The following is a 24,736-nucleotide window of genomic DNA, read 5'->3' on the forward strand; positions in this document are numbered from 1 at the left end:
GTTCTTTAGCTTTTATGACCTGTATGCCAGTGTGTCTAAAATGCTTGAGAACATGTTTGAGTTGGCCCTCGCTGTATAACTATGTCTAACATAAAGGCAGACTTCACAAGAGTTGTAAATCCTGCATCAGGCCTTTTTTGTGTTCAACATCTTCTATATCCTTCTGTGTATTTGCATAATCCTAACAGTGCTATCAAGAACTTAAAATAGAGATAAAACAAGCATTTGCAATGTGACTAATTGCAGCGAGTGATCAAGCTTAATATAATATTCATGAATAATAATACTAGTATTTCTTATATATAGTTCTTACAGTCTTAGTTACTGCTATTTTGCGATGCTATTAATTTGCCAATGATTTGAAATAGGCGTAAGTTTGAAGCAAGTCCTATCCATTATTGTCATCAATCAGCAGCCGGAGAAACAAGACTTTCCCATCAGAAACACTTCGACAAAGGTAACAATCTCTCCATGTATCCGAATCCAAAGACGCCAATTCAAGGCACCATCTACAAGCATCCCATCATCTTTCATCCCGATAAATGTTTCATGAGGAACTGGAAGTTGTTTCCACAAGGACGATGATTCGACCTACAATCAACTTATTTCTGAATCTGTACGACCTTGGTAGTCATTGGTGGATGGGTCATTGCGGATACCTAAAGCCACAATGATGTAGGTTACAATCTTTGGGTTTCGTTGGGTACCTCAGCTTAATGGCCTCCATCATCAAAATGACAATAAGTGGGAGTGGGAGCTTTCTCCAAGATCACCACAACCTTGAATATGCAGTCTGTACAACCTGGTGAAGGGATTCCATAACCATAATAAGACCTTGTAGTACTTTCTCATGCACTATGCTCTGTTTAATGGCTTTGAGTTCATCATCAAAATCAAAGGCGACCACACCATTTTCATGGACAAGTCTATGGTTAGTTTTACTTTGGCGTAAACTCCGACGAAATCAAGCGGAGCTAATTGGCCAAGGCCCTTAGTCTCAACTCATGTTCTGCTTGTTGCTTGTTGCAACTGCCAACTAATTCAAGGATCCTTAACCCTCTTTTTTTATTCAAGGAACCCTGGATGGTAGATTGTACCCATGGCCATATCTACATCTTTTTATGCTCTTTGATGCTTGCAATCATTACTATGTTTCTGGAGAAACAAAATAGCTGATAAATTGCAGTACATTCTTCCACAGACATATTCAAAGGAAGCACAAAACGAAAGGACAACATGAAAGTCTGCTCATTAATTTGACAAGTAGGGAAGGTGTGACTGGGAAAGCAGGGGGAGAAAACATCTTCACACCTCGAGCAAATCTGACATCAGGGGAGGGTTGCAGTTTTAAAGTTGTTAACTGTGATTAACTTGAATCAAATTAAGAAGTCCACACCGAATGACTGAATGTAATTCAGATTAAGGAAATGACGCCCTATCGAAAGCAAACGATCTGAATTTTGGATTGTTATTAACTTAGTCATGCAACAAAGATATGCAGTGAAGAACAAAACAACATCAAGGGTGAACAAGGGCAGTTTATATGACTAGTGGGAAGGTTAGCCCAGCTACCACAGTTTATAGTATTTACAACAAAGATATGCAGTGAAGAACAAAATAGCATCAAGAGTGTACAAGGACAGTTTATATGACTGGTGGGAAGGTGCCCATCTACCACAGTTTATAGTATTTACAACAAAGATATGCAGTGAAGAACAAAATAACATCAAGAGTGTACAAGGACAGTTTATATGACTGGTGGGAACATTAGCCCATCTACCACAAATCATAGTATTTACAACGAAGTTATGCAGTGAAGAACAAAATAACATCAAGAGTGTACAAGGACAGTTTATATGACTAGTGGGAAGGTTAGCTCATCTCTCGTTCTTCTGCGAGCAACAATATTTGATCAGAAATGCTCGGCTGCGGTCTGTCTGCAATTTACAAGAGTATATAGACCTGGGTCATTATAGCTTTTTCCAAATGAAGTATTATATAGCTGATGATATATGAAAGCAGAATAAAGACTGGGCGACACCACATCGTCCAGCCCACAAGGAGATGCAGGTCTCTTGATCCCTAATGAGGATGCAGGAATTGGAGAAAGCTGCCATCACAATCACTCTACATGCAAATGTTTTCAATTGACTGGTAATTTTAGGGGCAATCACTCTTACTGTTTCTCTTCAATACCCGATCAACTATAGGTACACATGATCTCAGTTTTTAAGATTGAAACCGGTCACCTATTGTTTCTGTAAGTTTCACCTTTGTTTGTTTGCTGAAAGAGTGAAAGGTGAAAGTCTAAGTTGATTCTAGGATTTTATCTCATTGTGCAAAATAAATAAATAAATAACCAAATCCATTATCTGTTCATTGATATCATAACCAAATCTAGAAAATACTCAGATCATATTTAAGTAAACCATTAAATCCAAATGTATTATGCTCATATTAAAGGCATCTAACAAATTCTTCAAACCTAGTCAAATAAGCACCATGAATCATAAACACAATTTTGCAAAGAAAATGGTTCCGTTTTTCAACATACACAGCTGGGTTTGAAAATCTACATGACATGTGGTTGGCTTTCATTCTCTTTGAATTAGTGATATATTTGGACTTGTATTATATCTTAACATTTTTGGACGCTTGTGATGAACTTCAATACATGTTGGAGATCGTGTGGGGGCAAGGCCCAGGCAAGGTGATTTAGGAGTTATGTTCTTTGCTTTTTGTTGGGTTTGTCTTGCTTATTTGTTTTTGTTTTTTCTTTCTTCTGTCCTATGGGGTGTTTGAGGGATGGTTGAGCCTTTGTTTTCCTTTAGGCCCAAGGCTATTCAACAATAATCTGCATGTAATTTTATAAATCTTGGCTAACTTTGACAATGACTTGAAAGGAAGAAAAATGGATTTATAAAGAAAAAGATGGATTAAAAGAATGAAAAAAATAAAGAAGAGATATGCCTAACATAAATGAAAAGATGAGAATAAAAATAATTAAAAGAAAAAAAAAAAACAAAATGCTGTGGATGATGAGAGGAAAAGTAATTGAAAGAAAAAACAGAAGGAAGGCAACAAATAACATGAGCTTGGAGAGTAATGAAAACAAAAGGGAAACAATAAAAACATAGCAAAATGCTATGTTTTAAAAGCCTTAAAAATGATATGGAAACCAACAATACTAATAATGATATTAAGAGAATAGTTTAGGTGTGAGGAGGTGTATAGCATGATTAAAACAATAATAAAAAACAGAAGGAATTATGATATTCAATCTTAATATATTTTTAACCACCCAGTCTACCCAGTACTTTTTACTTCATTGGTTCTCTTACTGATCCATGACAACATTGTAAACTTTAAAAATATAATATAAATTTTAAAATTTTATATTAGGTATAAATGATCCACATATTGATTAGTTAAGATGTTAAGACATATAATTTTTAATTTCTTCTAATATCTTGACTGATAAGGTTGAAAAGGGAAATCTTTTTCTATTTTTCCTTTTGATGATTTCTTTGAACCAAAATGAGATTGAAAAGGTACTGCAATATAAAAAGACACATTTAAAGTAAGGGTTTCTGGAGAAAAAGTGGCCATCAAGCACTCAAGAAAGCGAAGAAAAACTTTGTAAGATTGAAGTTCGAAGACTTGACAAGCCTTAGTTTTCTTTTCTTCACTGTTTCTTTTTCGACTTTCTTGTATTGTTATTAATGGTTAAACTTCTTTGGATTGTGTTTTTATTATTCAGTATGAACTAAATTTCTTTATTTAGGATTGCCATTAAACCTAACATGTAGCTTGGATTTTTAATATTCTCTCTTTCTTATGATTGATGGTATTTAAATTGTTTATTTCAATCTTGTGATTAATACGTCTAATTGACTAACTACCAATTAGATTGATTGGGTAACCTAATGCAACTTGGAAAAGGATATTTAGAGTAAGCCAAGGACAAAATAGTATATGTTCAAATTCAATTAGTTAATTGATTGATTTGTTTCATGTGTAAGATATGAAGTAGAGTTTAAGCTTAATGAGTCTTTCTTTAATTCAATTTGCATAAGAATATCGTGAATTGGTTGAAAGAGATATTTTTATAAGTAATTCGGAAGATATTTTATAAATAAATTAAAACTCTAGATTAGTAACTCAATCCATTTAAGTAACTTTAGAGAGAGTAGAAAATCCATTTAAGTAACCTTAGAGAGAGTAGAGCACCCAAGCATTTGTCTCATTGGTTGGTGCATAATCCCCCTATCTAAAGAGCAGAGTTCGAATCCCCCCTCCCCTAATTACAAAAAAAAAAAAAAAAACCTTAAGAGAGTAGAAGAGATTCAAATAAAGTGTTGAAAGGAAATTGTAATCCTAAGCTTTTTCTGATTGATTTATCGAGTTTAAATTAACGTTCTTGTTATTAGTTTAATTTCCTTTATTATTTAGTAGTTTTAATTTGTTTGTTTGAATAAGATTAAATTATTCTAATTTTAGTAATTAGTGAAATTTTGATAGCAATTCCTTGTGGGAATGATACTTTACTTTTCATTATATTACTTGTTAATGATACATGCACTTGTGTAATAAATTCAGCTACAATATCACATTAAACATTTTTCTCTATTATAGGAGCTAAACGGGCCAAACGTGACATTATCCCAATTTTGATTCTTTGTTCTAATATATTGGCAATAAAAGTTAAGCAATTGTAATTTTTGCATGTATAATTTTACCAAAAAAAAGTATCTATGCATGTATGATGAGTAATATTAGTTAATTTTTATATTAGATATTAGCTCCTGCTAATATATAAATAACAAATATCACAGGGATTTTGCTAGTTAGTGTAAAAGATTAAGATTATTAAATGTTAGTAAATTATAGCAAGAAACCTCTTATGTTCTTGTTCAAGTGGTTTACTTGTAGGTATATATTATAGCAAGAATCCTACATATATAGATCTTCAAGACACATACTATGTGGTTTGTGCATGTACATATAGTTTATTTCAAATTATTAATTGCAAACTCAACCAAAGGAAGTATATAAAATCTGTAGCTAATGACGAGAGGAAAAAGTGGACAAGAAAGTAAGACAATTGCTTTACCCTTCTTGACTCTAATTGATTGAGTCTAAAGTAATGATATTAAGCATTATGGTATTTTAATGCTTGGATACCAGCAATTGAAAGAATGGAGTTGGTCTCCGAACTTTACTAGACCAGTGACTTTCTATAATAGTACAGATATCAGAATGCATGCTACAAAGTTACCTCTGATATTGCTGTAATCCCAAAATGCTGCAGCTCTGAAAACTCCCCTTGGGGTTACAGAAAGTTGTTTGCTTGGTGGGTAACAACTTATTTCCACCATCATCACTTAAAGTCTTAAGACCGCATGCATGGCAAAAGGATTCCATATCTGATTCCTATAAGAACAAACGCATGCTCAAATCAGAAAACCAGACATCTAAAGGACTAAAACTACAAGTACCTAAAAATCTCACGTATTGGAAACGATACCTTCATCATCAAAAGTTTGGACAAGTGTTCCAAAGGATATGGATGAAGCTTGTAGCAACAATTATTTATATAAGAAACAGCCAGTGCTCGAACCTGGGCGGTTTTTGAAAATGAAAAGAAAAATTGCAGAACAAATAGCAGCAAATACAATTAATATGTTTCTCAGCCAACAAAAGAATAATCATCACACTCTGTCAAAACATAGCTAAAAACAGGTTGTTATCTCCCAACAGTATCTAATATGTAAAGAGTTGAATACTTACAATTAAACCACATATAAAAATTTAAAAGAATCATGTTAGTGTGCAAAGAAGTGCGACAATCCTGGTAAGAAACAGAAAATTTAACAGCAGTACACACTTGACTTTAAATGCTTACGCATGTGCACATGCGCAAGCATATCCTAGACGAGATCAACATGAATCTACGAACTATGGAGATGCCTTATCCCTGGCATTTGCATTGTGTTTGTGTTAGATAGGGACACAGCTCTCCAAAAAGTGGGATGCATATGTGAAACAATTAAATACCGCACGAAAAAGCACAGAGAATTTAAAACGGAAAAAAGAAAAAAGGTAGGAAAAATGAGTAAGGCTGCCCCTGGTGAAGTGAGATTGACTGCTTGTCAAGAGAGAGATGAGAATTTCTGAGATTCAAAAGAGAATGAAGAAACAGGGAGAGCAAGGCTGGCCTAGGTGATTCTAATCTATCTAGCTGCCCCACATTAGAGGAAAAGAGACAGGGGAAGATGCACATAGATCGGGGCTAGAGTTGGAACCAGGGAAGAGAAACGCAATGGGCAATGAGAAAAATATGCTTATATCAAAACTGCTTTGCATCAAGCCACAAGCCTATGACAGATTTTTAAGCCTAATTGGCTGATTGACATTCATTCAAATTTCTTTGAAGTTAAAATTTGAATGCTATTTAGCCTTTTGGCAAATTATTTGCAAGACAATAAATAACAACTTTACCTTTTAACTAATTATATTAATACAATTCCGTAAAAAAAAATTTCTATATTGACTTAATATATTTTAGAAGACTTTTTTTTTCAGTATTGCTTATATTTTTAGTAAAAATCAATAAAATTACATATACATATATTAATATATAAGAATACGTACATTTTTAACTTCTGTATCCTAATTTTTTTGATAACTGTATAACTTAGTGTCCATAGAGTATTGTACTTGATACTATGGTTGAAAATCATGTCTAATAAATAAAAGAGGATGATGCCAGAATGGAAAGGTTATAGAATAATGGATGTTTATGATTACCTCATTTACATAAGGCTCAATAATGCAGTACTGTAGATATGATGCCTCAGCCGATACAGTACAGAGAAAACTCCTATAATTTCCCATCCTATAAAATCTGTTGAAAAATAACTCAATATCTTAGTTCCCTTCCACTTTGAAATTAATTTGTGAGAAAATGTTTAATACATTGCAGCACTAGGTAAGCAAAGAGTTAAAGTGATACGCATTTATAAATCTTCAAGATTACCTTAGAACTTGTCGGGCAAAATGCATTTCTTTAGACTTCATAACTAGAGAAGGTACACGACGAAACCAAAAAGACAGTGACTCCTCCTGCAAATCCAAAGTCCTTGTTCAGAACCAACAAGGCTGAAATTAGGGATATAGACTCACAAAACCAATATATAAAGGTTACCCTTTGTTGGCTCTTAGAATCAAGGTGAAGAAGCACATAAAATGAACGAAACTCAGCTTCATTCTCACTAATAGAGTTGGAGCTGTGATTTGCTTCATACAGAGTATAAAGAGATGCCAAAGTCTTCATAAGCTGCTCCATGTTGAGATATTGCAATGATGAAATACTTGAACTGCCACAATTTTGAAGCCTGTGGTGAGACACTACATGAAATTTTACCTGAGTGATGAAATATATAAAAATTTGGTATCAGGTCAAAATTTTACTCTTCCCATGGTAATAATAAAAAGATAACCGGTAAAACATTCTCATAAACACACATGCAATATAATGCATCTATCCACTTGGGTCATTCATTCGATGTCCTCCACCTCTTCTTTATTTTCATTTTAAAGAGACGTTGCATGCAATAGCAAGACTATTCCTTAAAAACTTATTGATCAGATCAATCAAATCTTACATAAAATTACAACTTATTTAGGTTTTTCTTTCTTTTTACTTTCCCACCTACCTTTTTCTTCATATAGAAAGATTGATTTTTTCCAATCATTTTATGAAAATATCAACTTTCAATTCCTCAAAAAGCCATTATATTTATCATCCTAAAATATAAATATTATGTTTAATACTGTAATTACGCATTAAAAAAACAAATAAATCACTATTTTTGACTTGTTTTAACCCACCATTGTCCTGAAAAACAGAGATTCTTATACCCCAAGTCACTGTCCCCTTGGTACATTTATAAATTGATTTTCAGGACGTTACGATGCACAGAACCATGCATGTAACCACATCTGCTATCATATCTAGTTTAGATAAATTAGTAAAGTGACCATTGAGAAACCCAATCAGACACTTGGGTAAACAACAAAGCCAACTCACAAAAGGTTCTCACAGCACTGAAATCTACATACATACTTCCTGTGCGGATTATATAGCTCTACTGCCATTGCTTTTCTTTTTCTTTTTTTTTTTTTTAATTCTTTTTGAAACGCACGGCTATTACTAATGATGCAAGTGTAATCTTAAAAGTAACAATATCTGAATAGCCAACTCAATATCAACAAGAAAACTACAGGATAAATGAATTAAAATTGCCATTGAATATGATGTAGCTACACTGCCATTACAGATGATGCAAGTATAATGGTAAAAGGAAAAACCAAGATCTGAAATGCCTAATTTACATAGCAACCAGAAAATTACAGGATAAATGAGTTAAAAGCATGGTCTGATGATAGCAACACCCTTTCAATCCGATAGCAGGTGCAATTTTTAAGGTTCATAATGTACTGCAAATGATAAGAATGACATATAATCAAAGGCAATATACATATAACGTTTGGCAAATGAATCCAATCAAGAGAAGAGTATATCAAGCAGTTCAGCTCATGATACTACAACTGGAAAGGTTTAAACAAAGGGTATATACTTCTGCCAAGAAAATTGTACCATTTTCTCATACATGCAAATTGCTCTATCATTGACAATATTCTGCATGCCAAGATCCTGCCTTATTGACCGAGTCCTATCAAAAATGAAGTCATGAACCACTTCAAAAGGATATTCACTCCAGTCCAGTAGGTTTAGAAGGTAATTTAATGTGTCTTCCAATACTGAGAGAGGCCGCACATCTGATGCTTGGACATACTTCAGTGATATAGTTCTGCAAAACTAGCAGGAGTGAGGGTGTATTAACAACCTTTCCCATACAATACCAACTATAAAATGGGACTAAGCAATATAGTTTAGCTTCATTGTTCATCATATCATTTTCTGCATGATTGTGAATTAACTGCAATAAAAGGGCAGCATAGCATTTTAAGGTCTGGGAATTAACTGTGATGTTCAACTCAGTTGACACTTCAGAGGCATTACCTCCCCCGGACCACCCACCCCCAACTGGTAACTCCATCTCTCCCTGTGTCTGTGTGTGTTTATGTGAGTGTATGGGTCCAATGTGGTTAAATGGCTAACAGATATTTTTAAGGAAATTCCAAGTGCAACCCAAAAGTGATCCAGGAAAAAGAAATTGCCACTCATAACACAAGTGAGGATATCTACCAGTCAAGAAAACCTGAGAGACTAATAAGCATGTTTGAGGCAAGTGTTACTCTCTTGTGCTCAAGCACAAAAAATTGGTAATGTCTAGCAAATGGGCCAAACTAATGCTGCTTTTTTCGGCTTTTATCCATCATAGCCCATTGGATAGTTTCCAAAGAAAATTCCTCTCTTTGGTCACTAACCACATCCAATTTAAAACCCCATGGCAGCCATGAGGTACTTTTGCTAAAATGCAGTTCCTTCGATTAAAGTGTTGCAGATATCAAATTTGCTAGAAAAATTGACATACATGAAAAGATTGTCAAATACAAAAGTCAGTTTTGCAACAAAGAGAGAGAGAGAGAGAGAGAGAGAGAGAGAGAGAGAAAGAGAGAGAGAACAATACAGAAAGTTACAAAGCAGAGCAAGACTTGCATCCTACCACGATGTGTTTGTGTTTTTATTGTTCAACAGTTCATAACTCACTAGACTATCCGGAGCATCGAAGGGATTTTGATTAAAAATAAGTAAAAACATTTATCCATTGAATACCACCAAAGTTTTGACATCATGGTTGATATAACCTGCTAGGGTCACATTGATAGCAAATCCATTAAAGTGAGTAAAGACATAAAGACGGATTAGCTTTAGGTAGCACTATGATTTTGTATCAAGTTTCATTATGACCAATGTATTTAACATAATAAATTCCAACCAAGCTCAAAGCAAATGCCTGAATATCTATTGTGAATTCCTTAATAAATTGTATATTAAAATTTGAAAAAATGGTTCAATCAAAGAAACAATACAAAAATCAAAATTTAAACACGTGAAAGACAGAACTTACCTTTTTGACAGCTAAAGCTGCAGATGTTTTCCTAGGATCTCCATTTAACCTTTCAAAAATAGCTAAATCTCGCAGCCGTTCCCGCTGAGCCCTCTCCCCCTCTGTTGTCACAATGATGAAAAAGGTTACATACAACATATTTTGAGAGCTAGCATAAACTAATTGCTACTTAGTTTAATAATTTCATTTGCAAATCGCAGTTGGAAATGAAGCTTCATAGTTTACGTCATTTACTTTACTACCCATATTTCATGAAAAAACAATTATGAAAAATCTGGGAAAACCCAGAATTCAGAACATAGAGACAAGGCTAAATTTGTTGATTTTTTGTTCTATAATAAAAAAAATTGAATTTTAAGGATGAGAAATAAATAAATGAATAAATTACCTGGGCACATGAAAGGGCAAGTTCCAACTATAGAACCAACCTCTTCTCCTGCTTCTGTTTCTCCTTCTTGTTGATTATTCGCATTTGATACGGATTTCCACTTGGGGACATAGCCGGGATTTCTGGTATTGTGAGGGGTAGTGCCAGTGGTAGTTGTGGACCGTGGAACAAAGTTAGAGGATCGGGTGGTTTTCGTTGGATTGGAAGAGTATTGTTGGGACCGGAAACTTGAATGGCCGGTCGAGGAGGAGGAGGAGGAAGGATGGTTTCGCCACTGTTGACGGCGGCGGCCGCTCTCGTCCATGGCGTCTACCGGCCGCTACCGAAGTGCGCTTTCCGAACAAGTTAGCTTTCTTTCTCCAATGTTGGGGTGGGTTAAATTCAAATGGTTTCAGATTTTTTACCTTTTTTTAGTTAGTTTTTAATTTTAGATTTTCTGTAATAAATATTATCTTTGGATTTATTACTTTTATATATTATTAATATTTTATTTTTTATATTTATAATTTTTATAATTAAAATTTTAAGATAATCACAATAGTTTTAAACCAAATATATATATTATTATCTTGGAAATTTTTTAAAAATTAATTTTAATTTTCAATTACATTAAACTATTATCCTATAAGATTGTTGTTATTATTTTATGAGTTAGAAATTATTTTAATTTTTTAAAAATAAAAAATTGGATGTAACATTGGACTGATAAGTAATTGCTCAACTTATTCAAAATAAACCAATTCAAAATTAAAAGAAATTAACAGTAATAATATATTAGATGGCAAATTTTATTTTCTTTATTTTTATATTTTTAAAATAATCTTATTATAGCAGTTAAATTATACAAATTTAATAAATAATTAGATGTAAATATTTTCTTGTTTTGTCTACTTTTTGTTTTGAAGTATTTCAAAATAGTATTCAATTTTTTATTTATAATTTTAATATATTTCATCAATTTTTAATAATTTTTTTAATTTTTGCCATTAAAAGTATAAGATATTAATATTATTAAAAAAATAAAAGTAATACTTGATAAAATATATTAAAAATCAAAACGCTTTTTTATAGTTAAATTTAGGTATTTAGTTTGAAATAATCATTTTAAAGATTAGTATGATTTATACATAATAAATAAATAAAGGTGACTTTAAAAGTTAATTAATATTTTAAAATATTCAATTAAAAATGACTTATTTTACTCCTGCAGACTAAAACTGCATAAACATAAACGTTACCGTAGAAGTGCTCTTCGCCCCGCTTCTTTACTAGGGTTTTCCAATCTGAAGAAAGCAGAGCGAGCGTTTTTTGTTTTAAATTTTCCGTTCTTTTCTTTCTTGATTTTCTCTTCGGAAGTATGGGAAAGAATGTCGTTTCTGACGAAGAAGGTGACGCTCTATTTCTTTTCTTTTTTTTTTTTAAATTTTTTTGAGCGAAAATAAAATCCCTAACGGTGATTTTTTGGGGTTCGATTCGTGCAGATGAGTTGGAGGTCGACGAGGAGGGGGAGCCCATCGAGGGAGACAGACTCAATGACCGCGACCCCGATGACGAGGATGAAGAAGACGGTATATAGCTTCGTTTTCAAGATCCAGTTTCCTGTTTCTGAATTGGGGAACAATTTCGTAAACTTTATCTTCTCTTTTTGTTAATTTTTTTTGGAGGAATATAATGGAAAGGAAACGAATTCTAGGGCTAAATGCCATGACTGGTATCATTTTCTTTTATTTTTTTATTGGTTCAGGAATTCATTATAGTTTTTGGTTTCTTGGTTTGAACAGAGGAAGGGCAGGATGAGTATGAGAATGATGGATTCATAGTTGATGATGTGGAGGATGAAGAAGTGGATGAAGATGAAGAGAGGGAAGATAGCGATGAGGAGAGGCGGAAGAAAAAGAAAAAGAGAAAGAAAAAGTTAATATTTTTCCTTCTATGATGATATGCTATTGCTGCTCTTTCTCTCCCTTTTTTTTTTTTTAATTTAAAGAAAACGAACTTCCTTTCATATCCTCAGCTTGGAAAGGATGTTGGTTTAGCAAATTTTTGATGATGGTTATGTCGACATTTTCAGGGAAGCTGAAGACCTTGATGAAGATGATTATGAGCTCCTCCGGGAAAATGATGTTAATGTACCAAAGGTTGTAAGCTCTGTTCCCTACCTAAAAGGAAAATGATGACTGTTCAGTTTCTTATTTTTCATTGATGTGGAGATTTTTGTTCATTTGTAATGGGTATTAAGGGAGTATTACTGCATTGGTTCTTTTTTGAGGGGGAAAAAAAACTAAACTGAGGTATTTGATTTTTTTTTTCTTAAAGTTTAAAACCAAAACAGAAGCAAATATGCTCAAATCCAGACCAAATTGAACCAAAAGTTCATGTTTAGTTACTTGGTTTTTGTTTTTGGATTTTTGAAAGGGCCATTAATTGGCAATGATTTTATTGTGTTTACCTATTTGAATTAGGAAAACTAATGTTAAATTTTACATCATTTAAGTTCTGTTTTATCATTGTTGATTTAATATTAAATATAACCATATTGAATGGTTTATTTTTGAATTGAAATTCATTAGTACAGTTAAATACCAAACTGGAGATCACAATTCGATTTGATTTTGGTTTTTTTTTTCTTTGCACTGTCCTATTCAAAAATTATATTTAAAAATTTTTGAGTTTTCTTTTTCAAAAATTTTTTCAGGGTAGCAAGAAATTTAAGCGGTTAAAAAAGGCTCAAAGAGACTTTGATGAGGAGCGATTTGGTTCTGATGAGGAGTTTGATGGAAGCATTAAGGGTGGGGTAACTGCTGAGGAGAAGCTTAAGCGTACTTTATTTGGTGATGATGATGGTTAGTATATTGAGCATCTAGTCTAGGATCATTATTATTTTGATTCAATTTTCAATAACTGGTTGATGCATGTAAATGGTTTAGGACAACCTCTTGAAGATATTCCTGAAGATGAAGTGCAAATTGACGAGGAAGAGGATGGAGATATGGGTGAAGAAGATGACATGGCAGACTTTATTGTAGATGAAGATGATTTAGATGAGCATGGAGCTTCTGTTAGGTATAACCTATGTAGTGCATGAATGTGCTGGCTTTTTTTTTTTTATTTAATTTTATGATTCTCTTCAATTAAAATAACTTGTTATGTAGACGGAAGAAGTTGAAGAAAAATAAGTCAAGGCAGGCACCAGGAGTTACGTCATCTGCTTTACTGGAAGCTCAAGAAATATTTGGTGATGTTGACGAACTCCTTCAACTACGGAAACAGGGCTTAGATTCTAGTGAGTGGCGAGAAAGGAGACTTGAAGACCAATTTGAACCTACTGTCCTTTCTGAAAAGTATATGACAGAAAAGGATGACCAAATTCGGATGACTGATATACCAGAAAGAATGCAGGTTTGTTCACATGGTTCTCATAAATGTAGAATACTTTTTTATTTCCTTGAGTTCTCTCAACGTCAGTGGATATTGGCTTCACATTTCTTTTTGTAGATTTCTGAAGAAAGCACTGGGACTCCTCCAATAGATGAAATGAGCATAATAGAAGAGAGCACCTGGATACTACACCAACTTATAATTGGTGCAGTACCTTTATTTGGTAAAGAAGGGCAGGATCTTTCTATAAACAGGGAAGACGTTATGAGATTTTTGGAGCTGACACATGTGCAGAAGTTAGATGTTAGTGCTTACTGATTTGATTTATAATTGTCTTATCTGTCGGTCTGGATTTTTTATTTTTGCCTTGGTAATCTTCCATTCTTTCTTGCTTTCAGATTCCCTTTATTGCGACGTATCGCAAGGAGCAGTGCCTAAGTCTGCTAAAGGATCCTGAGCAACATGAGGTTGATGATGTTGATCAGGATAAGTCTGAGAAAACACCTACAATAAAGTGGCACAGGGTAATTGGACTGGTCATGGAACTATGAAATTTGTTGATTGTGTATATAATCAAGTTCAGAAGTTAGTACAATGGTTTTTTATGCAAATAACAGCTACTATGCATCTATTCAGGTACTTTGGGCAATTCAGGACCTGGACCGAAAATGGCTGCTTCTACAAAAGCGAAAGACTGGTCTTCAGTCGCACTATAGCAAGCGATTTGAAGAAGAATCTCGTCGGGTATATGATGAGACAAGACTTAACTTAAACCAACAGCTTTTTGAGTCAATTCTTAAGGCTCTTAAGGATGCAGACTCGGAAAGGGAAGTTGATGATGTTGATGCCAAGTTTAACTTGCATTTCCCACCAGGGGAGGTTGGTGTGGATGAAGGTCAATATAAGAGGCCCAAGAGGAGATCACAATATAGTATTTGCAATAAGGCTGGCCTGTGGATGGTTGCGAGCAAGTTTGGATACAGTGCTGAGCAACTTGGATCACAGCTATCTCTGGAAAAGATGGTGAGTTTTCTTTGGCAGTTTCTGTTATATTGTACTGAGATCTAATGTTCTTCATTCATTTGATTGTAGAATGATGAGTTGGAAGATGCAAAGGAGACACCGGAAGAGATGGCTTCAAACTTTACATGTGCAATGTTTGAGACTCCACAAGCTGTCCTTAAAGGAGCCAGACATATGGTATACATTGTTATTCTTATGAGCAAATACAGTGCTAGCGTTGGTCATAACATCATGTTCTACCATGTCTGTTAATTTATGGTTTTCTTTTCGTAGGCTGCGGTTGAGATAAGTTGTGAGCCATCTGTCAAGAAATGTGTCCGTGGAATTTATATGGAGAATGCTGTAGTATCAACCATTCCTACTCCTGATGGAAAAATAGCCATAGATTCTTTCCATCAGTTTGCAGGTGTGAACTGGTTGCGTGAAAAACCATTGAGCAGATTTGATGATGCACAGTGGCTCCTTATTCAGAAGGCCGAAGAGGAGAAGCTTCTTCAAGTAACTATTAAGCTGCCAGAAAAATGTCTGGATGAGTTGAACAAAGAATTTAATGTATATCTCAGTAATGGTGTTAGTAAATCTGCTCAACAGTGGAATGAGCAGAGACAGCTGATACTGAAGGATGCTCTTTTTGGTTTTCTTTTGTCATCAATGGAGAAAGAAGCAAGATCCTTGTTGACTAGTAGAGCTAAGAACTGGTTACTTTTGGAATATGGAAAGGTTTTGTGGAATAAGGTTTCTGTGGGGCCTTATCAAAGGAAGGAAAATGATATTAATTCTGATGAGGAAGCTGCACCCCGTGTCATGGCTTGCTGTTGGGGCCCTGGGAAGCCAGCAACCACTTTTGTGATGTTAGATTCATCTGGGGAGGTGCTCGATGTGCTTTACACTGGTTCTCTTACTTTACGGTCTCAAAATGTTAATGACCAGCAACGCAAGAAAAATGACCAGCAACGTGTTTTGAAGTTCATGACTGATCACCAACCACATGTTGTTGTTCTTGGAGCTGTGAATTTGTCTTGTACCCGGTTGAAGGATGATATTTATGAGGTAAAGCTTATCATTCATGAGATGCTAGGATTTTATTTTTCTTTTTATCTGAAATGATATATGTCCTTTGCTTTATCTTTTAGTTTTGTTTTCTTTGTTGAAAAACAATTATTCTTTTTTTAGCACATGATCTAGTTTACTTTGTCTCAACTACTTAGTTAGCTTGCAAATATTTGCTTGAAATGCTAGTCTCATTTTATTAAAGCCTTGAGAAGGTAGATTTTTTTAATCAACTGTGTGAATTGTTGTAGAATATATGATTACTTTTGACTAAAGATTGTTCGCATTGATCATTTCTATCACTTTCAGAGGAACTTGTTATCTTCTAAAGGTAAATCATGCTCATAATTAATAACCTTTTGAACTGTCATAGTATGCGATTCAGACCAAATATCTGCTTCAGGATTCTGTTCTGCTTGTGTTTCACTGTAGTTTATAGAATAAGTTTCAGTTGTCATCCTTTGAGAAAGACCCTGATTACTCGCTGAAAGTACTTGCCTCAATCATCTTGATTTGTTGTGATATCAAATGGAAATGTCATTGTGCGGTGGATGGTACTCAATGTTCAATAGTCTTATATAGTTGGTACTTTCATTACTTGTGGTGCTTATTAAGTTTTTTCCATTTTACCAGATCATATTTTGTTATGTCAAGTGGAATTGTCATTGCACACTTCTAATATATTTTTAATGTTCATTATCTTTTGTTTCTTTTATAGTTGATCCTTCATTCTTTGTGTGCTTATTTAGTTTATTTCTTCTTTACCAGATCATTTTTAAGATGGTGGAGGAAAATCCTAGAGATGTTGGGCATGAGATGGATGAGCTGAGCATTGTATATGGGGATGAATCTCTCCCTCGTCTCTATGAAAATTCTAGGATTTCATCAGATCAGCTCCCTGGCCAGTCAGGTAAATACTTTTTCATATTCACAAGTTTATGTTTGCATGATGATATGCTGTCTTTTGTTAAGGTTTGTCAGGTATTCAAGTTTCCATCCATCTTTTGTCTGTTAATGAAGGTTGTTGTCATAAATGTTGTCAGGCATTGTTAAGCGGGCTGTTGCTGTTGGGCGTTATCTTCAAAATCCATTGGCAATGGTTGCAACTTTGTGTGGACCAGGGAAGGAGATATTGTCTTGGAAGCTTAGTCCTTTGGAGAACTTTCTCACAGCAGATGAGAAATATGGCATGGTTGAACAGGTTTTGGTTGATGTCACTAACCAGGTGGGCCTTGATGTTAATTTGGCTACTAGTCATGAATGGTTGTTTGCTCCTTTGCAATTCATTTCTGGTCTTGGGCCTAGAAAGGCAGCATCACTGCAGAGGTCATTGGTAAGAGTTGGAACAATTTTCACTCGGAAGGACTTTGTAACAACCCATGGACTGGGTAAAAAGGTGTTTGTCAATGCGGTAGGCTTTCTCCGAGTTCGTCGGAGTGGGCTTGCTGCTAACAGCAGCCAGTTCATTGATTTGTTGGATGACACTAGAATACATCCAGAATCTTATCTTCTTGCACAGGAGTTGGCAAAAGATGTCTATGATGAGGATTTAAAAGGTGACAATGATGAGGAAGATGCATTGGAGATGGCGATAGAACAAGTTAGGGATCGACCGAGTTTGTTGAAAAGCCTTCGTCTTGATAAGTATCTAGAAAGCAAGGAGCGCAAAAATAAGAGGGAGACCTTTGAGGATATAAGAAGGGAATTAATTCAGGGCTTTCAGGATTGGCGTAAACAATATAAAGAACCAAGTCAAGATGAGGAGTTCTTCATGATTTCGGGTGAAACTGAGGATACCCTGACAGAAGGCCGAATTGTGCAAGCTACGGTTCGAAGAGTGCAAGGTGGACGAGCTATCTGTGTACTTGAATCTGGATTGACTGGGATGATAATGAAAGAAGACTATGCAGATGATTGGAGAGATATTATTGAGCTGTCTGATAGGCTGCATGAAGGTGACATCCTGACCTGCAAGATTAAATCAATTCAAAAGAATAGGTATCAGGTGTTCCTGGTTTGCAAAGATAGTGAAATGAGAAGCAATCGATACCAGCATGTCCAGAACCTTGATCCTTACTACCATGAGGAGCGAAGCAGCTTACAGAGTGAGCAAGAGAAAGCTCGTAAAGAGAAGGAGCTGGCAAAGAAGCATTTTAAGCCAAGGATGATTGTTCATCCACGCTTCCAAAATATTACTGCTGATGAAGCTATGGAGGTATGTTGGAATTAATGGAACTTTTTTAGTTAATTAGATTGAATTTGAGTTGAATTTTTTTTATAAAGAAAAAATTAATTTGAACTTAACCTTGTTGGTGGTCATATAGTGTTTTTTATAATCTGAAAGGGAATAAAAACCCGATCTTCCCATTTTCCTGTCCCATCTGGCAAAAATATTATTTCCAACCATAATGTATCTTACATGTGCAAGAAGAATTGATTAATTATTAATGGCTATGCTTTATGTAACTGTACACGTTTTAGAAGAAAAATTTCTATTAAATGTACTATCCATGGCCTTTATGAATTTTTAAGATGCTTTTTATTTCTTGATCTGAGCATCAGATATAAGAAGTTCACCTTTCATATGAGGATGTGGTGCATCACAGGGAAGGAAAAGAGAGAATAGAGAGAAATTAGAGGGATAGGGGAAAGGGGGGAAATAGAAACAGTGGGAGGTAAAGGAGAGAACAAATGAAAATCTCAGTTCTCAATTAATCGTCAAAATAAGATACTGAAAGTGAAAATAATATAAAATTGATGTAGCTTAAAAGGTAGGGAAAGGGGCAGAAACATGGAAACCTATGTTTGATGCATGTGCATTGGTAAATAAGCAAGACTAATGCTCATAACCTAAGAAAACAAAAATATATAAAAGGTACTACAATTAAGCAGCTTTTAGATGCATTTGTGATCCTTGCTTCTTTAGTGCAGTTTTCCAAAAGCTTATTTCTTTCTTTTATCTTTAAACCAGTGGGTAACAATATTTTGGCTTTTATTATGTTTGTCTTTTGTTATGTTGGACAGTATTTATCTGACAAGGATCCTGGAGAAAGTATTATCCGCCCCAGTTCTCGCGGGCCTTCTTATTTAACTTTAACCCTCAAAGTTTATGATGGAGTTTATGCTCACAAAGATATAGTTGAAGGCGGAAAAGAACACAAGGATATCACCAGCCTGCTTCGCATTGGGAAGACATTGAAAATTGGGGAAGACACTTTTGAGGATTTGGATGAGGTGAGTCTTTCTTTTTAACATGTGTATCTTAGGTTTCCTGATATAGCCCATTAAACTTTGAAAGGGATAAGATGAGTTTAGTGGAAATTACCATATAAGTATATGGTGCTGACTGAAGAGATAGGGTTAATTGCAGCTGGAGTCTTTATCCACTTGGAAAGACAAAGACTGATCCTAAACTTAAGGATGAACTTTGGAATTAGACCGTAGGAGCACTCAATTTGAATATTTATTATTTTTATTGTATCGTCATACAAGAAGTCTGTTTCTCCATGCTTTAACTCTTGAAGACTTCCATTAGAGGACTCGAAACTGTGATTTTATTATTACTCTTGCTTTGGCAAGCCTCATAGTTGGCCCCTTTGACGAGCAAAATTGATATTGTTGACTTTCAAGCTCTCTCTAGTGAGATTATAATCTCTGTCTTTTCTTTGGGAATACTTTTAGAATATGTTTTTAAACTTAAAATTCCAAGTATCTTTTCTCTCCTAATCTGATTTGTTTGATTTTGACTAATTGACATATTGAAAACTTTCAAACTTACAACTTCAAATGGAATTAAATGTTTATCTAATTTGCAGGACTTTTCTTATCATTCCCCCTTAAAGCAGAATTTTTTATTCTTCTAAAACCATGAAGGCTGCAATATGCTGTGTGATGTGTCATTTTGATAAAAATGAACAAATTAAACCTTCTATATTAACTTTGAATGCTAAAGTCTTCTATATTAGTAGATCTATGAGAGTTACAAGCCATAGTAATCAAAATCTTTTTTTTTGGAGATACGGTTGCTTTGTTCATCTTTTATAGAATTTAGCGTAATATAATATTTTGTGGAGGCATAACAATGCATGTAAAGGATCTGTCTTTTGATTGCATTTAAATTGCAGGTAATGGATAGATACGTTGATCCCCTTGTGTCCCATCTAAAGGCAATGCTGAGTTATCGCAAGTTCAGGAGGGGGACTAAAACAGAAGTTGATGAGCTTCTAAGGATTGAAAAATCAGAGTATCCTATGAGGATTGTGTATTGTTTTGGCATTTCTCATGAACATCCAGGCACTTTCATTCTTACTTATATACGGAGTACAAATCCACATCATGAGTACATTGGCTTATATCCCAAGGGATTCAAATTCAGAAAAAGGATGTTTGAGGACATTGATCGTCTTGTTGCATATTTCCAGAGGCATATTGACGATCCCCAGCATGAGTCGGCTCCATCAATTAGATCAGTTGCAGCAATGGTACCAATGCGAAGCCCTGCTTCTGGAGGCTCTGCAGGGGCATCCATGGGAAGTGGTTGGGGTGGTTCAACCAATGAAGGTGGTTGGAGAGGCCACTCTTTTGACAGGGGTCAATCTTCCACTCCAGGGTCAAGAACAGGTAAATGTTGAGCAATAATGTCCAATTTTTATATTGTGTAAAATATCCATATGATGCATCTAGTTTTGCTTGTTTTAAATTCAGTTGAGTGTGAAATCCCTGACTTATTTTGCAAATCTCAGCATTTAGTTGTTCAACATCTGGAGAATGGCCTGGTTTCAGGGTTTTGGTGATTTGGATTGGCATTAGATTTTTATCTTTCTTAGATCTATCTGTCATGTGCACTGGATGTTTGTTTGACTACAGAAAACCTGGCCAGATTCCACTTCATTTGACACTAAGTACTTGTATCGCTAAATACGTATATTTAGTTTTGACAAATTATATAATTTTTCACTGATTTTTGTGATTTTCTTGAGATAGTAAATAAATAAAAGTTCTTTCTTATGCAAGAAAGTCAGGAATGGTTGTCAATTTTTACTTGTTCATTAAACAAACTATGGAGTTGAGTTTGAGTTTCCTTAGCTACTAAGAAAATTTCAAACATCTCGATTTTACTTCATCCTTTTGTCTTTTGCATATTGTACAGTTAAAGGTTCTTCATCTTTGGTTGCTTGTTTGCTCTTTTTATCAAATTTGTGGCTGGTTTTGTTTGGTACTGTAGGCAGAAATGATTACAGAAATAGCGGTAGCCGAGATGGGCATCCAAGTGGTCTACCTCGGCCATATGGTGGGCGTGGACGTGGTAGGGGCCCATATAACAGCAGCAGAGGACATGAGGGGCAGGATTCATCCTATGATGCTCCCAAATGGGATTCAGGTGCCAAGAAAGGGGATGATGGTTGGGGTAATTTCCCAGGTGCCAAAGTTCAAAACTCTCCAGGAAGGGAAGCTTTCCCTGGTGGGTGGGGTGGTGGTGGAAATGAAAGTGGCAGTGGTAGCGGCAGTGGTTGGGGTGGTGGTGGAAATGAAAGTGGCAGTGGTAGCGGCGGTGGTTGGGGTGGCGACAACAGTGGTTGGGGCCAAGCAAGTGCAGGTACTGACAATGGGGGTTCTGGCTGGTGATCTGGTGGGTGGTTCCAAAGGGCAATACACCTGGTGATTGTTGAAGCCTTGGAATTTTTATTCATTTACATTTCCAAGGCATAGCTGTAGGGTTTAGAGGAAGCTCAACTGATCAAATCTGTGTACTGCACAAGTAGAATGTATGTATAATTTTTAATGGATTAGGTATATAATTTTCCCGAATGTATCTTGTTATTGTCAGTTTTGTTTGTCATTGGAAACGGCAATAGGTTTTGTTTTAAAGTTTTGGGGTGCATCCAATGGGGATGCAGGGATATGAATCAATCTTATTAGACCCAACCTATTCAAAGTTGTATAGGAAGCGTTAGGCATTCAAGCAATAGCTTTTGCTTCCAAATTTTATACTCTTTACTTTGTTATAATATTTGGTTGATTGGACCATCTTGTTTCCTCCTTGTTCATCCTATTAAGAAACTAGTAATCCCTTTCTCTCCCCTCCCTTCCTCTCCCCGCTGTAATTGTCTTCTCTCCTCAAAGTTCCCTCTTCTCCCTTCTCTCCCCGCCACTCTCTCTCTCTTTCTCTCTCTCTCATCACCCATGCCTTAAATGTCCAAGCTACCCCTGCAGATAGGATTGGTTTGTAGGAGGGTTTTGGGAATTTGAGTAAGATTTGACAAAGACAACGAGTAAGCCAGCAATGCACAAGTTTCTGCAAATAAAACCCTTGATTTCGAGTAAAACCCAGTGGAGGGCTACAATCCCTTTGAGAGATCTGCCTTGTCTGATCAGAAATCGCTTCCTTCAAACCGACGCAATCCCTTCTCCTGCTTCAGAACCGCCCCCTTTGGGATCCGCTCTTTCACTCTCTAAACGCCTCCGAATACCCCAAAACAACTCCCCGAATTCCTCATCCGTCCTCAACTGTTTGAAATCCCATGGATTCGAGGATACCCAGATCGCCAAACTGGTTAGGAAACGCCCCGACATCCTCAATTGCAAAGTACAGACAAAGCTCAAGCCCAAGCTTCGATATCTCATTCAAAAGGGTTTTACGGGTAAGCTTTTGCCTGACCTCATTTTGTCGAATCCGTTTCTGCTTTTCCGAGGCTTGGATTCTCAGATTAGGCCATCTTTTGAGTTCTTACGCCCTTTCCTGAATGATGAGGAAATGTTTGTTGCTCTTAAACGAGCTTCGTGGTTATTGACTATTAGTCTGAATTCGGTTTTGCAACCAAATGTTGATTTATTGATTAGTGAAGGGGTTCCTGCTAGTAGGATATCCAAGTTGCTTATATTGCAGCCTAGAGTTCTCTTGCAAAGCCATGACAGGATGGTTTACGCCGTTAAAACTATTAAAGAAATAGGTATTGAACCCAAAGAGACTAGGTTTATACATGCTCTTAGGGTGATTTGTTCAATGAGCAAGTCTAATTGGAAGAAAAAGGTGGAGGTTTTTATGAGTTTGGGATGGAGTAAAGAGGAAGTGTTGAATACTTTTAAGAAAGACCCACTTTGTTTAGCTTGTTCCGAGAACAAGCTTCGGTATTTGATGGATTTTTATGTGAATACTATGAAGTTGGATGCAAGGGCTATAATTGCATACCCGAAATTGCTTGGTTACTCAGTTGAGAGAAGGGTTCACGCCAGGTATATAGTTTTGAAGGCTTTGGAGTCAATGAAGCTGATCAAAGATGACAAGAAGATTGTTTGGGTAATAAAATTGCCTGAAAAGAAATTTTTGGAGGAATATATTGCTAAGCATATAGACAAAGTTCCAGGTTTGTTGGATATGTACCATGGTGCTGTTAAGCCAAGGAAAACAATCAGGGGCAAAAAGGAAAAATTTGATCCCAAATTAGCAAGTTTGGCTCTGTAATTCAGAAACTACCTAGATATTCCTTTTGACTGGTTCATGTTATGGTGCTGCCAGTTTGATCTCAAAATGTCATCTTCGTCACTGTTGTCTTTCCTTTGTCTTGGTATTGATCTACTTAAGGTCATGGTTCTTCTGTTGTTTATGTAATCACTAACCTGTTGCTTTATTTTAAACTCTTGCATTTAGTGGAACTCCAGTGGGTATCCTTGATAGCCTGAAAGAGTCATAATGATTTAGCTTCATATCTTACTTTGGATTGAGAAGAATTTTGTTCTGAAGCTTTCATTTCTGAGAAAGCGTAGGGCCTGTTTAGCTTCAAAACAATTTTCCAATTTTTATTATTTTTCTTGTATTTGATGAAATTAGTTATTCTTTTTTGTTTCCAGTGTTGGAAGTCTGTGATTTCCAGGTCCTTAGCAAATTGGAGAACAATTAAAACATGCTTCTGAAATGATTCCAATTCTTATTCTGAAAAATGGAAAACAAGGGTTTCCAAATCTAGATACTAAACTTAAAACACCTTTTTTTTTTCATTGAAATAAGATAAGATAAATGAAGTTTGACAATGAAAATCATTTTCCAATACTAAATGGGCCCTTATTTTAAAGTTTCTGGGAGTCATCCATCAAAATTATGAGATTGGTTGCTCCTATTAGCAATGTAATGTCAGTGAAAGCTGTAGTTAGTTTTGGCTTATTTATGACTTGCTGTCATTCAAACTCTTATGTTGGCTGTTCTTTTCCATGATGGAATTCAGTGCTGTAGATTTTTTCTTCATAAAGTTGCTTGTAGATCGTTGTTTGTAAACTAACTGTTGAGAACTTGGGTATGTGGTGGTTGCTCGAAAATCTTAATCTTCTATTTATTACAGTGACTCCCCATTTGTATAAAGCTACTGGCTGTATTGTTTTGTTGATCTATCTTGAAGTTAAAGACAGGAAGGACAAGTCAAGTGTTTCATTCACTTGGAATTCCCAGTTTTCAGTGAACAGTTATTTCTGCAAAGCAAGCTGTTTAGTAATTGAAATGCTCTAGTTGTCTTGTGCATTTCTATCATTTCTTTTCCTAAAATCTTCATGTTTCTCTGATTAAAATCTCAGTACATCCTTCCATATATATATATATATATATATATATAAACAGAGATTGAACATGATACATCCCCTTTCACCTTGGCACATCCTGGGTGGGCTCACTGCCAAATGATGATTCATTTTCCCTGGATGTTGTAAGGAAATAGGGAAAGATGTAGCTCATTGATGGTGTCTAATGTCTTATCTGGGTATGCAGTTAAGCAATGTTGCTGACATATGATATATTTGATGTCCAGTTTTG

At 35.3% G+C, this 24,736-nt stretch overlaps 3 protein-coding genes across 5 annotated transcripts; 2 read left to right on the plus strand and 1 right to left on the minus strand.

The window, feature by feature from the left end:
• Window positions 1-1,601: 1,601 nt before the first annotated feature.
• Window positions 1,602-10,888, minus strand: SAC3C (SAC3/GANP/Nin1/mts3/eIF-3 p25 family). 3 transcript variants are annotated; one of them, XR_001929884.2, is made up of 10 exons: window positions 10,489-10,888; window positions 10,101-10,201; window positions 8,663-8,884; window positions 7,208-7,426; window positions 7,040-7,125; window positions 6,811-6,907; window positions 5,528-5,620; window positions 5,279-5,433; window positions 4,212-4,300; window positions 1,602-1,937 (listed from the first exon to the last, which is right to left on the minus strand). XR_001929884.2 is itself a non-coding variant. In XM_007010647.3 (9 exons), the coding sequence occupies exons 1-9, from the start codon at window positions 10,790-10,792 to the stop codon at window positions 1,913-1,915; spliced, it is 1,302 nt and encodes a 433-aa protein (XP_007010709.3). In that variant the 5' UTR covers window positions 10,793-10,887; the 3' UTR covers window positions 1,602-1,912. The 3 variants fall into 3 exon arrangements, 2 of the variants coding, with proteins under 2 accessions (XP_007010709.3, XP_088658607.1); XM_007010647.3 differs by lacking the exon at window positions 4,212-4,300 and having other exon boundaries at window positions 10,489-10,887; XM_088802481.1 differs by lacking the exons at window positions 1,602-1,937; window positions 4,212-4,300 and having other exon boundaries at window positions 5,275-5,433.
• Window positions 10,889-11,703: 815 nt separating this feature from the next.
• On the plus strand, window positions 11,704-21,922 carry GTB1 (global transcription factor group B1). Its single transcript, XM_007010649.3, has 17 exons — window positions 11,704-11,876; window positions 11,970-12,056; window positions 12,270-12,402; window positions 12,560-12,626; window positions 13,184-13,331; window positions 13,416-13,551; window positions 13,641-13,887; window positions 13,984-14,169; window positions 14,265-14,390; window positions 14,503-14,889; window positions 14,959-15,066; window positions 15,163-15,939; window positions 16,708-16,849; window positions 16,983-18,154; window positions 18,964-19,173; window positions 20,064-20,559; window positions 21,164-21,922. The coding sequence occupies exons 1-17, from the start codon at window positions 11,846-11,848 to the stop codon at window positions 21,562-21,564; spliced, it is 4,854 nt and encodes a 1,617-aa protein (XP_007010711.3). The 5' UTR covers window positions 11,704-11,845; the 3' UTR covers window positions 21,565-21,922.
• A 123-nt stretch (window positions 21,923-22,045) lies between these two features.
• LOC18587006 (transcription termination factor MTERF8, chloroplastic-like) lies at window positions 22,046-23,786 on the plus strand. Its single transcript, XM_007010651.3, has one exon. The coding sequence runs from the start codon at window positions 22,223-22,225 to the stop codon at window positions 23,399-23,401; it is 1,179 nt and encodes a 392-aa protein (XP_007010713.3). The 5' UTR covers window positions 22,046-22,222; the 3' UTR covers window positions 23,402-23,786.
• The last annotated feature ends 950 nt before the right edge of the window (window positions 23,787-24,736 follow it).

The sequence above is a fragment of the Theobroma cacao genome, chromosome 10 (genome assembly GCF_053813885.1).
Source record: "Theobroma cacao isolate CCN51 chromosome 10, ASM5381388v1, whole genome shotgun sequence".
Taxonomy (NCBI): domain Eukaryota; kingdom Viridiplantae; phylum Streptophyta; class Magnoliopsida; order Malvales; family Malvaceae; genus Theobroma; species Theobroma cacao.

Coding starts and splice junctions, on each gene's coding strand:
- SAC3C (XM_007010647.3), bottom strand. CDS start 10,792: ATGGACGAGAGCGGCCGCCGCCGTCAACAGTGGCGAAACCATCCTTCC. Junction 10,202..10,488: donor TTGCCCTTTCATGTGCCCAG/GTAATTTATTCA, acceptor TTGTGACAACAG/AGGGGGAGAGGGCTCAGCGG. Junction 5,434..5,527: donor CCAAACTTTTGATGATGAAG/GTATCGTTTCCA, acceptor TTGTTCTTATAG/GAATCAGATATGGAATCCTT.
- GTB1 (XM_007010649.3), top strand. CDS start 11,846: ATGGGAAAGAATGTCGTTTCTGACGAAGAAG. Junction 13,332..13,415: donor TTTATTTGGTGATGATGATG/GTTAGTATATTG, acceptor TAAATGGTTTAG/GACAACCTCTTGAAGATATT. Junction 13,888..13,983: donor ATATACCAGAAAGAATGCAG/GTTTGTTCACAT, acceptor TTCTTTTTGTAG/ATTTCTGAAGAAAGCACTGG.
- LOC18587006 (XM_007010651.3), top strand. CDS start 22,223: ATGCACAAGTTTCTGCAAATAAAACCCTTGATTTCGAGTAAAACCCAG.